The 16,977-nt window shown below is 40.5% G+C and overlaps 1 protein-coding gene across 1 annotated transcript in view; it reads right to left on the reverse strand.

The window, feature by feature from the left end:
• The window catches only part of SLC23A2 (solute carrier family 23 member 2), a 64,270-nt gene that overhangs the window by 26,858 nt on the left and 20,435 nt on the right, over positions 1 to 16,977 (reverse strand). The window contains exons 4-7 of the mRNA XM_048512326.1: positions 10,382 to 10,498; positions 8,545 to 8,702; positions 3,828 to 3,916; positions 253 to 323 (exon numbers count right to left, since the gene is read on the reverse strand). Coding sequence (XP_048368283.1) covers positions 253 to 323; positions 3,828 to 3,916; positions 8,545 to 8,702; positions 10,382 to 10,498 — 435 coding nt within the window. The remainder of the gene's footprint in view (positions 1 to 252; positions 324 to 3,827; positions 3,917 to 8,544; positions 8,703 to 10,381; positions 10,499 to 16,977) is intronic.

Here is a 16,977-nt window from a genome sequence, read left to right on the forward strand (position 1 = left end):
GCACATGTTGCAAGATACAGAACGTCAGGTCTCTGACGTGAGACAGCATGGTCTTTCCCAACGCTGTAGTGTAATTCCCTGGGGTGCCCACGAACACCCAGAAAAGGTTAAAAATCTGCACAATGAAACTGCAGAAAAAGCCACATGCAAAGGGCAGCAAGGAAAAAGCGCAACAATTTTAGCAATTCTGTAAAAGCTGGATGTCTAAATGAGAACTGCTCACTGAAGGGAGGTCGGCACTCCGCAAGTTACCTCTCGTATCCTGGGATACCAGATATGTTCTGTGTGCAGCAGCTCTGTCGTTCCATTTGTAATCGTTACAGCTTGGAAGGGTAAAAAAGAACACTTTTCATTATGGCAACATACAATTAAATATTTTGAGACATTCTGAACTCATCTAATACTTGAAGGTCTCTTCCCCTCCCCACCTGCTGAGTTCTGCATTCAAAAATCACAAGACAGGAAAGGCACCCACAGAAGCCTTGAGCCCAAAAGCATTACTAGTGGGGACATTCCACCTAAAACAGCTCGAGCTTTTTCCTTGGAAACTTGCAAGGAAAGGCAGATTTTATAATTTCAGCAACAGGGAAAACTGAATACCAGAATCCATCTACTTCTGAATATCAGATGCTGGCACAAGCAATAAGGGAATTCATTCCCTTCATGCCCTGTGTCTAAGCAGCCAACCAGTGGCCAGCTGTAGGGAATGAACTGCTGTCTGGCACAGGCAATTCTTATATTCACATGAACTGCTTCTGCAGCTGATTCCACGTAGCTTCCTCCAGTTTCAACTCAGCTTTTTGGTTGTCTTATTCCAAGTAGATAGGATGGACATTATCTCTCTCTCATCTTGGGTATCCTGGTCAATACTATCCTTAGCTGCCTAATTATGCAGTCCTTACAATTCCTCACAAGATCTGTAAGAAAACTTGCAGCAAGCTACCGTATATACTCATGTATAAGTCGAATTTTTCAGCCCATTTTTAATGCTGAAAAAGCTCCCCTCGACTTATATGCGGGTCATTAAAAGTTTTTGTGTGTTTTTACTTTGCCGGCCAGCAGGGGGCGCAGTTTTTATGCTAGAGGCACCAAATTTCAGGGTACCCTCAGAAGACTCTCCTGATGATACCAGCCAAGTTTGGTAAGGTTTGGTTCAGGGGGTCCAAAGTTATGGACCCCCAAAGGAGGTGCCCGCATTCCCCATTGTTTTCAATGGGAGCTATTAGTAGATGGGGCTACCCTTTTGAGGGTCCATAACTTTGGACCCTCTGAACCAAACTTCACCAAACCTGGCTGGTCTCATCAGGAGAGTCTCTTTATGAAACCAGCCAGGTTTGGTGAAGTTTGGGTCAGGGGATCCAAAGTTATTGACCCCCAAAAGGGATGCCCCATCCCCCATTGTTTACAATGGAAGCTAATAGTAGATTTTTCATTTCTGATAATATCCCTCTTAAAATCTAAGTTGGGTTACATTTGGACATACAGATGATGATGAGGAATCCAATTTTGGAGGATTTTAACTCTTGTGTTTTAGCTTGGTTGCTGGTTGAGCTAAGGTTTTTGTCCTTTTAAAGTTATTGTTGATACCATATTGTTCTTGTTGACCCTCTTTTCCACTTACAGAGCCACTGTTTTTCTTTGAAATAAATATTCAAAAACATTTAACCTAGTGATGCCTCAATTGATGCTGCATTTCCCACCCTCGACTTATACGCGAGTCAATAAGTTTTCCCAGTTTTTTGTGGTAAAATTAGGTGCCTCGACTTATATGCGGGTCGACTTATACACGAGTATATACGGTATTTACATTGCCACAGTTGTATTCTTCAAAGACAACCACAAGTGCTGCACATTAAGTTAGTCCGTGATGAAAGCAACTAGTAGGTAACCCTGATCAGCACTAAGAAGCACAGCGCCACTTGAAAGCTGCAAGGGGTGGTTTCATAGCACAGTTAACTTGACTTTTGTACAGTCTGTCTTCAAATTTGTCACCAATTAATTTGGCTGGCTAGACTACAATAGCAACCCCCATCTCATGCCTGATGAAGGTTAGAAATGGTTGAAGGAGACAGAACAACTATTCTTTTCATAAAGAAAGAAGTTCCACATTTATGACGGCTGAATCTCCACATATCTAGACCCAATAGCTCTTCCACAAGACATGCAGGAATGTAATCATGCCATTCTATCAAGTCAGGCTATTTGACCTATTGTACAGCAATAAGAGACACAACTGTGACAAGTCAAGTCTAATTGGACAGAGAAAATTAGAAAGATGGATTCTCACAGATGATGCCTGCTATGAGGCTGCTGAGTTGTCTCTAATGATACACTGTGCAATGCTGGACTTGAACAACAGCTCGATAATGGGCCTAAGACAAGTTATGTATCATAGCTTCAGTTGCCTGTGTTAAAACTGGAGCAAGAGTTTGGCTCACAGGGATGTTGTATGAAAGCTGAAGCAAGAACCTTAATACATTTTGCATACACAAATGAACCACCATCTGTACAGCGGTTTAAGCACAACTGCATTTAATATCCATTGGTGATTTCTTGGTTACCTGACAAACATTTGGATCCCAGAAGAGTTTCAAAACCAACACCAAGACCTCTCTCACCATCAAAGCTCGATAATTATGCATGAAAACATTGTTCTATTCTACACCCTAACCGATGTCTACTACATTCAGAAGTGAACAAGGAAAAACCATGCAATCACATGACCTTTCAAGCTCTTCAATGCTATCCCATAATTTCCAACCCTATGAAAAACCTGTTCCATTTTTCCAAACTGCACTGGTTTCAGGACAGTCTAACCAAAAAAAAATTCAGAGCCCTTGAACTCAATCTCCCTACAGGCCAGCTAATTGTGAAAGTGCAGCCAGTCTTAAAATTGACTACAATACAACCTCTTCTAAAGTAACACATTTGTTCCAGTGAACCACATGAGCCAGCTCTTTTCCAGAGTGGTTCTGCACTACTTGACTTGTTTACCTTGTTAAATCAATACAGCTAACACCAGTGGGTGCTAGAAAAAGAACTGACACCCACAAGTGGTGTATACCAGCGAAAGGATCTATCAGGTTCCTGCTGTCCAAACCTGCCCAAATGCATTCATGTCACAGCAGCTTTCAAAGGACAGCCTCTGTTCAATGGAAATAAGATGGTCTTTCACAGTCAAAGCTGTAAAAGTAAACATTTTTATAGAAAATGCCACCAAATAACCGAAAAGAATTTAGCCATAGTACGACAATGAGCAGTAGATGCACCTCTTGAAGGACAGAAATAACTGGTACCTACAGAATTGTTTTGGGGAGTGGATGTCCTGTTTGATTTTCCAACAAACAATGCTCAGGAGTAGGGCTGCTCATGCCTGCCACATCAAGCCCAAGCTGCACTGGCAGGCTGTGATGAGGGTGTATCCGGGGGTGGGGGGGGTGGGGGTAGTCTTTGTAGCCTGGAGGCAAGTCCCTAAGAATTTCAGAAACCTCTGATATCCAACACACTCTTAATAAAACAATCAGACTAACAGTGTAATCCTATGCAAAGTTGCACCCATCTAAGCCCATGGATTTTAAAACAGAGGACTTTCATCCATTTCAACGCCAACTCTGAGTTAAATACAGGATTTACCACTTTTGCTCACCTCTAAAAGAAAACTAAAAACAAAATCTTGCGGCATCTCAAAGATTAACCAATTTATTACGACTTAAGTGCACTAAAAGGCTCTAGTCCACCAAAGCTTAAACCATAATGGATCTGTTCAGTTGTAAAGTGTTACAAGATAGAGGGGGGGGGGGGAGCCCCAGACTAACATAATTGCCTACCTGTGGCATTGCATTTCCACTTGTCCAAAGAGAGAATCGCTTTGGCTGGAGCCAAAAATGCAAAAGCACTGGCTTGAAATAAAGGTAACCTGAGGGAAGGAATGAGAAAAAAAGCTGATATATTCCCGACATTGTCACAATGTTTATATAAATCTTTTTTGTAGGTATGAGGAAAAGGATAAGACAGTGGGATAAATCGTCCACTCAGCAGCCTTTTGACAGACTAAGGAGAACTCTGTCCAGCAGAACAGACACAAAAAACAGGAAATTAAGAGAAAAGCTGCACATTTGAGTCAAAAGGACAGGTGGGGTATAAATAGTTTAATAAACACATAAATAAGCAAACAAACTTTGCTCAGTTGAGTAGTTAGAATAGGGATAAGAGCCGCTTCAGTATTTGATTCACGTAAGCACTAGAAATATTGATGTCAGCGCCACTGAGATAAAGAGAACAGAATGAGGAAGGGATTCCAGTTCCAGCTAATCTGCAGATTAATTTGGTGGACAGGCCATTATTACAATTCCTCCCACCTCGCAAAGTGGGAACGGTTATTGATAATTCCAAATGCATTCCAGGAAATAAATTGATGGTCTTACTCTGATGGATGGGGAAGACGAGAAGTAGAAACAAAATGTCAGTTCTGACTATTTGACCATCCCACTACTGTCTCTGAGGAAACATTCCTGGTCTTTACTTCCCTGCATGTAGCACCCCACTTGCCTAAAGTGAAAAAATCCCTTTAATCTACTTCTGAATTGATGGGTCAAAAATCTTCTTGAAAGGAATTCTGAATGAGTACTCTGAGTTCCGATGGACCCAAGGAAGGAACACCCAAACCAGAGGGAAACCCCATCAATAAGGGAGTCTGAGGGGCAGGTTTTTGTTCATGGGTTGTGGCCTCTTCAAGACACATACCAGGTATCTTAGGTCTCCAGCAACTCCTTGAGCAAACCTCAGTCAGCTTTCCAACAACAACAAGAAGAAGAGAAGGGTTTGGATTTATATCCCCCTTTCTCTCCTGTAGGAGACTCAAAGGGGCTTACAATCTCCTTGCCCTTCCCCCCTCACAACAAACACCCTGTGAGGTAGGTGGGGCTGAGAGAGCTCCAAGAAGCTGTGACTAGCCCAAGGTCACCCAGCTGGCATGTGTGGGAGTGTACAGGCTAATCTGAATTCCCCAGATAAGCCTCCACAGCTCAGGCGGCAGAGCAGAGAATCAAACCCGGTTCCTCCAGATTAGATACACGAGCTCTTAACCTCCTACGCCACTGCTTAAGTACTATGAGCAAACCTAGCAAGCAATTGTGTTTCCTTTTGTTTTACTGGAGCTCTGTAATAACAATTCCATCTATCCATAGATTGTTCCCAACCAGAAGCACTTTCTCAAAATCTCGCTTAGTAAAATAAACTTTATGAAACCCGAGGAATGGTTTTCGGGAAGAGAATTACTGGGGACTCAAGAATTTATGTAGTCTTCTTGGTTGTGACTCTACCAGGAAAAGGTGCTGAAATGGACAGCATAACACAGAGAAAAGGGAAGGAGGGAAAAAGCAAGCTTCTTTACTCCTCCAATCACATATGCAAGGGGAAGGGCTGACCAGAAGCAGCTTGAATCCATACTAATACTGATTCAGACCCAGTAAATTCTTTTGGTGGTGGCAGTTGGCAAGATCTAATGAAACCAGAAAGCCCTGGAAAGTGGGGTGAAGTGGAACACAGGTGTCAAATGCCAGCATGATGCTGGCAGGGGATGATGGGAACTGTAGTCTATAACATCTGGAGGGCCATGAGTTTGACACCTATGAGGAAGACTGGAGTGTCATGAATATTATAAACTGCATTAAGACACTGAAACAAATCAGTTTATAATTCGTGATCTCACCTGGGTGTTTCTGTATGTAAACGTGCATGAGATCTGAAGATCAATTTTGTAATACCCATTCCTGGTAAGAACAACGCAAGAGACCCTGAGTGGATGATTCAATCTCCTAGGTGTTTTATTGGCCAACATGTTGTGCCCCTGGCGAAGTTAGTGGTAAGCTGCTGCTCTTCTCCCTCACGTACACATTTATTTTACCATTCTGAAAGTCCCCTAATTAAACTGATGCAATTAAAAACATTCTTGAAAAATGAAATCACATCTGAGAGTTTACAAAAGATTTCCAGATTGATTTTCTTTTACATCAGAGAGAAAAAAATGATTTATTTCATTGTTACCCACCACTTAAACTAAACCATTTATGATACGAGCTCATTTATTGGGATGATCAAAGCTGATATCCGCAGGCATTCTATAGGATTTTGTGCCTGTTTCAACTGCTGCAAATTATTCAAGGATACATTAGAAACCTCAGGCTTAACAACCACATTTCTTCCTTTGTTACAAGGCTGGATACAGGGATCCATCCACAAGGAGAAGACACAGACAGTCACAATTCTTCCCTACTCTCCCCTGCCTCCATACATACACAGTCCCTGCAACCCAGGACTAAGTTAAATCTCAAAGCAATGTGACTTGTGTGGAGCAACAGTTGTACAGGTCAGTAGGTTGCGGTGAAAAGGCTGAGGGGAGTGAAATTGCCCCTCCTAACTCTTAATTCTGTTGATAGAAAAAGGACAAGGAAATGATTTTGCCCCTTTTCCCCATTTCACTGCAGCCCATGAATTTGTATGGCTATTATTTCACATGAATCCTCCAACCCTCAGAATCAACTTTCTTAGGGACAGAAGGAATTTCTGGGGAGCAGGGTAAAGTTGGGAAGATCCATTATTCTTGCATGAGATTACTAGATTGAACCCAAACAGTTCAATCATACCTCAGAAATTTGAAACAGTCATAAAACTTAAGCACCTTCCTGCATAAGCCTGCTCACAGAAAAATAAATTAAGCCTATCTGCTTACTTTGTAACTTAACCACCTTATAGAGCTATATAACTTCACAAATGGAATTCAATAAAAGTTTGGTAGCTAATGTGTTATGAAGTAAGGTTTCGTGTAAGGCATACACTTTGAGATTTAAAAAAAATCTGAAATAAGACACCTGAGTTTAAGAACAGTAGCACTTCCACTATTGCACTATTGAGTTCAAATAATTAAGAACAATATTTAAAGTTTATTGGAACCCAGTGAAATACAGATTATTAAGGTTTACACAGCTCTCCCAATCTGTTATAGCCTAGTATAATCAGTCTCTTGGTGTAACTATCGTTACAGTTCTATAACATGGGATAATATCAGGTATGCACTGAAGCTTTCTAAACCACGTGAGTTAAGAACATAAGAAAGGGCCTGCTGGATCAGACCAGAGTTCATCTAGTCCAGCACTCTGCTTCTTGCAGTGGTCCACCAGATGCCTTTGGGAGCTCACATGCAGGATGTGAAAGCAATGGCTTTCTGGTGCTGCTGCTGCTCCCGAGCACCTGGTCTGCTAAGGTATTTGCAATCTCAGATCAAGGAAGATCAAGATTGGTAGCCATACATCGACTTCTCCTCCATAAGTTACTCCTGGATTCTTAGATTCAGAATGGCGAATAAAAACACAAATAATGCTATATCATGGGATGGAGGAAGAAAACAGGAGAAGTAGAGACTTGCAGCAGGCAGCTGGAGGAGGATGGACTGGCAAATAATAGCAGAACTGTGAGGACTGTTAGGAAAAACAATAGCAGGAACTGAGGGAATCGTGTAATTATAGATTCTAGCCTAGAACAAGCCAAGACCCCCATGAATGTTATTTTATCACAGTGTTGAGAGGAGACAAATTAGTGCAAAAACAAAGATTGCTGGCCAGGGGGTGCCTGAATAATGAAAAGGAATATTCCAGAGTGTGTTTCTGCAAACAATAAGGAAAGACTTATTTGAACAGAGACTTGGTTCACTTATTTCAAAAATAAGTGAGAGGACAACGTTTATTTCAGAAAGCACATCCTTTGAAGCAAAATATTAAAAGGGTTTACCATAGGGATTAACATTCCCTTCTTACTAGACACAGTGTGTAACAGACTTCTCTCTGTGATACACCTCTGAAGATGCCAGCCACAGATGAAGGCGAAACATTAGGATCAAGATCTACCAGACCATGGCCACACAGCTCGGAAAACCCACCACAACCAGTTTACCATAGGGTTTGGTGTTACTCAGGAAATTTTTCTTCCAACACTCTTGACTGATACGTTTAAACAGATTTGCCTGCCTTATCCTACTGAGCAGCTATCTGCATGTAACCATATTATATTATTTGGAAAAATGTGAACCATGAAAGAAGATAACAAAATGCTTAACACAATTTTTTTTACATTTTGTTTACCTGGTTCTGCGAAGGAGGAATATAATAAGGGTTTTTGCTATATCTGCCCCTTGTGCAGCAAAGCACAACCTATTTTGATTTTAAAATCCCGTAACATGTGTTCTCAAGTACAGAACTATACACATTAGGGAGAAGATTCAATTACTTCAAGCTAATGTATAAGGGACTTGCAGCCAGGCAAATATATATTTTTTAAAACTGGACCACATCCCATTCTAACCTCTTTTAGGTCATTAATATGCCACAAATGAACCAGGTCATGAGAATGTTCAGTTGGGGTAGCTAGTTTTATGGATATTTTTGAAAACGATGTACTAACTTTTGAATTGTTGATCACAGTTTGGAAAGTGTTCAGAGACAGGAAGATACAAACTTTCAAAAAGCTATCAAACATTCTCCTCAGACTCACCGGCATCCAAAGGTTGTTTGTAACAAAGTTGTGATTCCCACGCAGAAGAATATGGTCCCAATCAGCTGGCTGGTAGCCCACTGGTCAATTCCCACACACATAGCATCTGCTAGTAAGAAGGGCACTGCTATTGTACCACTGAAACAGGTAAGGTAGTGCTGCAAATATAAAAAGAGCAGTCTTGTTTACAGTCAACATAATTTTTTCCAGTTTGTTTGTTATTGTAACTGTTCACTGAGCAGTTTTCCAGAGAAGTGATTTTTAAAAAAACAATTGCACTCCCTGATTATGCTAAAACTACTTTCAATTATAGATTTATCACCCATAATTTGCTAATTATGTCTATATTTTGCATCCAAATCCTTGAACCCATTATGAGGAAAAATTATAATTCTTTATGGTTAATGTCATGCTGAGAGGTTCCTGATAACATACAAAGGCAATACGGGATTTTACTGCATTCCAATTCAAACAATTTTTTTAAAAAATAATAGTTCTTAAACTGTACATAAGTCATCTAGTGAGTCAAAGAGAATATTGGAACTCAAGACAAAGCAAAGGGAAAAGGTAACAACTATCCATCATACAATTTTTTTAAAAAATGTGAGTATCATGGATGTTGGGGTGGGGGGCACAGTTCAGCAACTGAACAGATGTTTTGCAATCCACTCGTCAGTCAATACAATACAATACCTTTATTGGCATAACAGAGTAAAATACTGATGGACACAGGTTAAAAATACAAGATTTAGGGTGGATTATGGTTGCCATCTATATCCAGTTGTAGTGTCGAAAAATTCCAGTTCGTTTACAGAAGCAGTTTGGTAGCATAGCATAAACATTGTCATAGAGATAATATTTTGGGTGTTAGTTCAGTTATGACATAGGGAGAATTATGATTAGAAGAATATACCAATGTACACTAGGTTCTGGGTACATGTCGCATGGGGTTCCTCCACTGGACAGCACATTTACTGAGAGGAGTTTAACCTTCCCAGCATTCTGTCCACGATAATATGAGATGCTTAAAATGTAGTGACTAACACTCATCAATCTTTGTTATTTCCAGTAAGAAGAAACTTGGGCAGCAGGGAAAGACTGATAGTCAGTTATAGGCTAAAACAACCAGAGACCTGACTCCGAGAAAGGCAGCTTTACATTCTCATATTAACAAACATGTTAGGCGGGTAAAAGAATATCCTGCCCAAGACAAGAGGCCATGGTTGATGCTCTCAGAACGATGCAGCTGTTGGGATGGCAGTGTTGCAAAGCATTATTCAAATAGTTTATTCATGCAATATTCAAATAGTTTATTCACGCAAATAGCATTATTCACGCCCAACTCCAAGGTAGTTAAGCTTGCCACTCTCCCAGTGTGGGTCTGCAGAGTGAACCCATGAAAATGAAATATAGTCTTGCACTTGTCTGTAACTACAGTTAATTGAGTGGGCACAAGCCCCTCCCTTCAACCCCCATGTGGGCTGCTCTTTGACATGCTTGCTTTTTGTAACTTCAGCCATGGCAGCGGAGGAAGGATGAAGGGAAAGTGCGTTCCTCCCAGTCTTGTTATGTGATTTTAGGTGGGAAGGTTTCCCGCCTTCGGTGCTGGGAGAGGGGGAATGAGTGCGTTTCTAGCCATCTAGTTAGCATCTAAAAGCTTTCTATTCTACCATGGCTGGCCTGCAGAGTGAACCCATGAAAATGAAATGGTATTTACAGTCCAACATCTGCACTGCAATCTTTCATTTCTGTGCCAGGTGCCTTAGTCCCTTTTTCCTGCTGAGAAATATTTAAACAAAAGAATTTTAAAATTGTCATGATACGTTTTTAAATGTACCTGTAAACCCAAGAATATGCAGAGGTACCAGGGAGGAACATCCTCAATCGTGTATATCATGTCTGATCTTTGTGCTTCTAAGCTTCCACTGCTGTCCAGTGTCTCTGCCAAGGAACTCTGTGGGGGAAAAATAAATCAATAATCATTTAACACTGAAGCAGAATGTATACTCCGATTCAGTATGCCATGCAACTTGGTTTCCAAGGTGTCTCGCACGAGGTCCCTGTTCTTTCCCGGTCAGTGTCAATATACATAGCCGAAAAATAAATGTTTTGACTATTCAAAATGACCAGCAGCACTGAACATGCAATTCTCTCTTTCCCGCTTTCATATAACTATCTCTTGCCTTCATTTCCAAGCTTGTGATATAACCATGAAAGATTATGCCAAAAGGAAGGTTATGATGACCTACTAGATTACATAAAGGAGGAGGAGATGGCAAGGATCACCAAATCACTTAAGTCAATAAGGGGAAAAAACAGCTAAAATTGTATAAGAGACCAAGCTTTCACAATATAGAACAGTGCTTCTGCTTACTAACGTTTTTCCCCCAATAAATCGAGGTTCCTTTAGAGACAGAAGAGTGTGAAATCTGACAACACACTACACAGAAAATCAACCCTTTGTGAAGAAGAAAATTGAGGAGCCAAGCATTGTTTTCAACATTTAAAAAAAGTAAGCTGCTACCACTCGTTATGGCAGAAATGTTTCAGAGCTGAACAGGAAAAACATTGCAATCATGGATAAAGCATCAAGGTAGCTGAACTGTGCATATTTCAGGATCAGAACAGAAAAACTTTACTGGCATATTAAAAGCATTACAGTTATAAAACAGACCAATACAGCGAAACACATCCAGTGTCCATTAGTCCATAAGTTGCATATTAAAGTGAGAAGATCAGCAATTCCATGCTTGAGCTCTTTCAGAACGCTTGGGTGAATGCAATCTGGGCCAGGGGATTTGGTAACATTTAGTTTATCAATGGCTGACAGAACTTCTTTACCACTATCTTCGTTAGTTCATCTGATTCGCCTCCTAGGAAGCTTGGTCCAGGTGCAGGAATTTTCCTCACCTCCTCTTGGATGAAGACAGATGCAAAGAATTCATTCAGCTTCTCTGCAATCTCCCTGTCATGGGGATTGGGACAGAAAGTTACTGGGTGCTACTTGGGCGCATACCCATTTAGTGACACTTCTTCCTGCCCGGGGTAGCGAGCTCGAAATAAAGCATCCACAGTCTGCGCCATCAAGCCCTCCACTACCCCAGACCTCTTATTGAGGTCCCCAACCATGGGAAGGTCCAGCATGCAAGCTCTTCACCATTCTGATAAGGTTCGCATATTCCCTTTTTAGTGGTTTGTTTTTCACTGTTTTATAAGCTTCGGAGAAAGGAAACATACAAAGTACCTCTGGAGATATATCTATTTCTTCTAATTTCTTGATTATTCTACTCTGCCAGCCAGTTAAATCTTTAAGTAATAAGGCTATATAACTTCCTGGAGTTGAATGCTAATGAATATGGAGCCAGTGTTTGAAAACTTTAGACTAGGCTATTGCAGCTAATGCATATTGACCTAATTCAAGGCAAATTGGTATGTGATGGGTGGTACATAATTTTGATAGAAGTGTTAAGACCATAGCTGTTAATGGAGGAACTTTTCCAGAAATTGAATAATACACATTTCCAGTTGCATTTTTTTTAACTATGGCTGTTTACCTATACGGGGATGCCAAAAAGTAGTTGGGAGTTAACTTTGGCATTAAATGCCTTGATAATCGCTGGAATGTATTGGTTTCCCCATCTGTAAAAGAAAGTGGAATATTACATTTAGAGAGATGGAAACTTTGGACATAGCCAATTTGAAATTGGGGTGGGGGGGGTCCAAGATAGATTGTGGTTAAACATTATTTCCAAATACTTGTATACTTTCACTTGGTCTATTACCTGGCCATGCAAGGACCAATTCTGCTTCTTCCAACTCTTAGCAAACACCACTTTGATTTTTTGTAATTTCTAGATTATTGGTCTTACAATAGTCTCCAAACTTGTTAAGCAGTCTAATTAGATATGTTCAGGTCATAGAGAGCAAGGCTAAAGGAATGTGACAGGATCCTAAACTGGGGGAGGGACTATTTGTTGTTGATAATGATGTTGCCAGGTCATTCAAATATATATTTAAAAGTAGTGGAGGCAGTATACACCCTTGTTCAACACCTCTTTTTACCGGGATGTTTTCTGTTAAAACACCTTTATTCGAACATCTGATCTGGCAAGAGGTATTGCTATAAAGCTGCTTAATTAAGAAATGTAATTTAACATCGATCTCCAGTGAATTTAACTTATCCCATAAGCGCTCTCTGGAAACTGAATCAAAAGCACCTTTCAGGTCCAAAAAGGCAGCATACAATTTGGAAGGACTGCATCTTGAGTATTTATGTGTGAGGTGGAAAAGAACCACTCCATGGTCTAATATTGAGCTACCTCTACTGAAACCTGTTTGCTCAGATCCTATTATTCCATTTTGACTTACAAATGTATCTAATTTTATACATAAATGTTTGCCGTACAGTTTACCAAAGACTGAGAAAAGGCTAATGGGCCGGTAATTATTTGTATCTGCACGATCTTCTTTTTTATATTTGGAAATTAAACCTGTTCTGTTTATTTTTGTAAATAACAGAGCCAGAAGCTGAGCCCACCATTTTGGATTGGCCTGTAAGATTTATGGGATTATTAGATCAGGCCCAGGGGCTTTGCCTGACTTCAGTTCTTGAATCAGGAGAAGGCTGCTGTTACAGGGGGCCAATTTAGCAACAGTAGATGTTTTTCGTCTATAGTTTTTTTCTGTTCAAGGCCTTCATTAAATAATTTGTAGTAGTGAAGATACCAATTATTGGGAGAGATATATGACTGAGATGGAGAGAGCCAGGAGGATTTGTTAACTCTGGCTCAAAACTGTTCAGTATTGTTAGTTTGTACTGCTTGTATTAAGAGGCTCCATTCTCTTTCTATAAAGTTCTTTCATTTTAATCTAGTTAGCTCATGAAATTAGTCTTTTAAATCTAGGAGGGATTTCAGAGATACTAACAATCCCTCTTGACAGTATTCTTTGTACATTAATTGAATCTGACTATTAGCTCTAATACAATCACTGTCAAACCAGCTCTTAGTGGTCTGCCTTTTAAAGTCATTATAATAAGGGGTTAACAGAATTACATTTAGGGACAGTGACTGTATAAACATTTCAAATCTAGTTATTCCCTCTTTTGGGTCATGTGAATTAATTATGATGGATTTATGATCCACTATAGTAGCAGTTTTAAATGTTGTTAGTACGTTCTTCATTGTCTCAGGATACCATTTAAGTCTTGAGACAAACTGATTGATGATTTATTCGTCATTGTTGTGTTTAAGCTGAAGGAGCATATTAGAGGAAGATGATCAGTAATCAAATAATCATCTATTATAAATGAAACAAATTGCCGCATTTCTGGAGAAAGTAAAATATAGTATATTACACTTTTATCCATCTGTGATACAAAAGTAAAGTTATCAGCATTTTCAAAGTTAGATAGACCATTCAACCATATTTTATTAAATTGAAGAGCTTGCTTAGCTAGGCAAATACCAGCTTTATTAGTAACAGGGTCTTCTATGCTTCGGAAAGGAGTAAGTAGACTTTGAACAAAATCTTCTTCAAATCCCTCTCTAAGCAGACTATTCCCCACTGTTCCATTAGCATCTCCTGCTAGTATGATTTCGGTATCTGAAAATTCCTTTTCTAGCTCGTCTAAGTATTGGACTAATCTTTCCCATGCATCAGACAGTACAGTTGAATCCATGACTGTGGCCATATAAAAATGTATCACAATTAAGGATGAATCTACATTCATCCAAAGTGCTTGGGCAACAGCGGTACAACTGTGAAGAGGCTTTGATTCAACACAATCTGAAACCATTATTGCTAAACCACCTGAGTGCCTTCCATATTTCTTACCTTTTGTTGCAGCCAAACAATATACTTAAAACTATCTAGAGTGATACATGCAGAAGATAAAGTTTCTTGCAACAGTATTATGGCATGTTCCTTTAGAGACTGTACAAAGCACCTTATTACTGACTTTATTCCCCCAGCCTGCGATATACCATGATAACAATCTAACTCAGGTGGGGGGTGGGCGGAGTCTGTCATTCTTCCATGGGTAAGGTTTCTATATTCATTGGGATCATCTGAACACAGCCATTATGTTGTCCTGGGTGGGCACTTGGAGCTTCGGTGTTATTTGTATTAGTAGGAACTACTCCTGTTACAGAGTTCTCTATAACAGCAACTAGGTCACAGTTGTTTTTACTTCATTCTCTTCTAGGTTCAGTTGTTGGGCATGGACAGTTTACTAATTTGGCATCACACTACTTAGTTTTTCCTCTCTCAGCATATCTTTTTATTATCACACTCTCCTGAAGGTTTGATTTCTTGAACTTCCTCTTGAGCAGCAGACATGAGATCAACTAAATGAGACACCATTGATTTCAGTTTGTTGACAACCTTCCTTTGTTCCTCTTGTGTGAGCACTTTGAAACTAATAAGAAACTATCAATTGAAACAAATAGTGGGTCTATTGAGGAGGGCTGATCCACTGTGGCCTCATTGGAGGTTAAATAAGTAGGGACTCCATATAGGGCTGTGGGTTGCATTTCGTGCACTTCTTCCAGTTCTTGGGCCCAAGATTTACCCACATTCCAGTGTTCAGTGGGATTAAATAGGGACCTGGGATCAGAGGCGTAGCTGGGCCAGAGTGCGCCCGGTGAACACTCTGGCTTTTTCGCGCGCCCCCCGGCGCCCCCCCCCCTTACTTTGGCAAACCAAGCAGGCTGGAGAAGAGGCCTGCCTGTGTTCCCTTCCAGGCTGCAAACGACGTGGTGGGAACTACATTTCCCAGGAGACCCTGAGAAATGTAGTTCCCACCAGGTCGTTTGCAGCCTGGAAGGGAACAGGCAGGCCTCTTCTCCAGCCTGCTCGGTTTGCTAAAGGAAGTGTTGGGGGCGCCACGGGGGGAGTGGGGAATTTTCTACCCCCCATGTGACCCAAAGCCATGCGCCTGGTGCGTGGCACCCCCCCCCCCATGTCTCCTGGTAGCCCCGCCACTGCCTGGGATTAAATAGGGCCCAGATCAATCTCCGAAGCGACCTTGAGCTGCTGAGAGTCATCGTTTTCGGTCCTTGAATCATCTTGGGATTTTCCTATATGGTTGTGAGCAACTTGGGCCAAGGTTTCTAGCAACATTGAAGTTGGTTCCTTTCCCAAGTTACAGAAGTTAATGTTCATCGAGATCAGAGTTGGGGTACATGGCTCTTCGGGGGGGAGGGCTCTACCAATTGAGGTTGAATAACAGACTCAGTGCATTCTGTTGCTTCTTGTTGTATCAATGATGTTGTTGTTAAATCTTGGACTGTATTTCTTATAGAAGGGGTAATTTGCTGTATTTCTGATATCAAGTTCTTCAAAGTTGCTCCAAGTTGCTCCCAATTCTCAGCCATCTCTTTCATCCCACCCAGAGGTAAAGATTTTACTGCACCATATTCTCCAGGAATTGTAGTTGCCGAGCTACACAACCTTGCAAACCTACCATTTTTTAATACTCTTAACAGAATTATATCGTATTTCCTTCTAAAATACTCGCATTTTTCCAGCAGATGTGAAGAGGGTTTTATTGATTTAAAGGTTAAAAGCAATCTCGAATAGCGACCACAGCTAGGTGGAGTCTCATAGGTAGATACCTGAACTTCATGAACAACTTCATCCAATGAACAACTTAACAGTTTGCTTATTGAGTATCTTATAGCTTGAAAATTTGTCCATTTGTTGTAGTTCAGTCTGGTATTTCCAATGAAGACTGCCAGCTGTTTTCTCTGCAAAATTAACCTCATCTCCTGTGAAAGTGCTGATGATTTCTTATGTCAGACTATATGGGCAATTATTATTCATTGTCCCTTTAAGAAAAGCATTTTGTTTCCATCTTTGTTGTTCAGATTTTAGAAAAGAAATATTGGACAACATCAGGTTCATTGACTTACCAATCAAAAATGCTTCTTTGGCAAACAAAAGAAATAAGTGGAGCTTTCTCTGTCGGGACACAGCAGTTTTTGTTGGTTTAACCCCTTCTCAGGAGCCAACAAGCTAGGACATAAGGGCTCTCCCCTGTCTTCACCTCCATTGATTACTTGTTCATGTTCCAAAGTTGTTGTTCCTTGCTGAGTACCTTCAGCATAGTCTGTATTCTCTATCTAAAGCACCTCAAATCTGTTGGTGAGTCTAAAACACTTTAATAAACTATTTGTTGAAGAATCTTCTTGCCAGAATTGGTCAATCTTAGTTTGCTTGTATGATTTTAGATTACTAGGCTGTGGGGCTAGGAGAAAGAGGACATTTCCTGGCACCCATTTGCAAGGTGATAAAAGCCTTCTTTGTTTCAACATTCACAGTGGATAAAATTTATAGCTTTTATTAGATCTCCTATAGTCCAATAATGACTTACTGCAGTCCAAAAGCTGGTTGGGTACTGGGCATTTCATCAAAGTTCATGAAGAGGCAGAA

Source organism: Sphaerodactylus townsendi, linkage group LG12 (assembly GCF_021028975.2).
Source record: "Sphaerodactylus townsendi isolate TG3544 linkage group LG12, MPM_Stown_v2.3, whole genome shotgun sequence".
Lineage (NCBI taxonomy): Eukaryota > Metazoa > Chordata > Lepidosauria > Squamata > Sphaerodactylidae > Sphaerodactylus > Sphaerodactylus townsendi.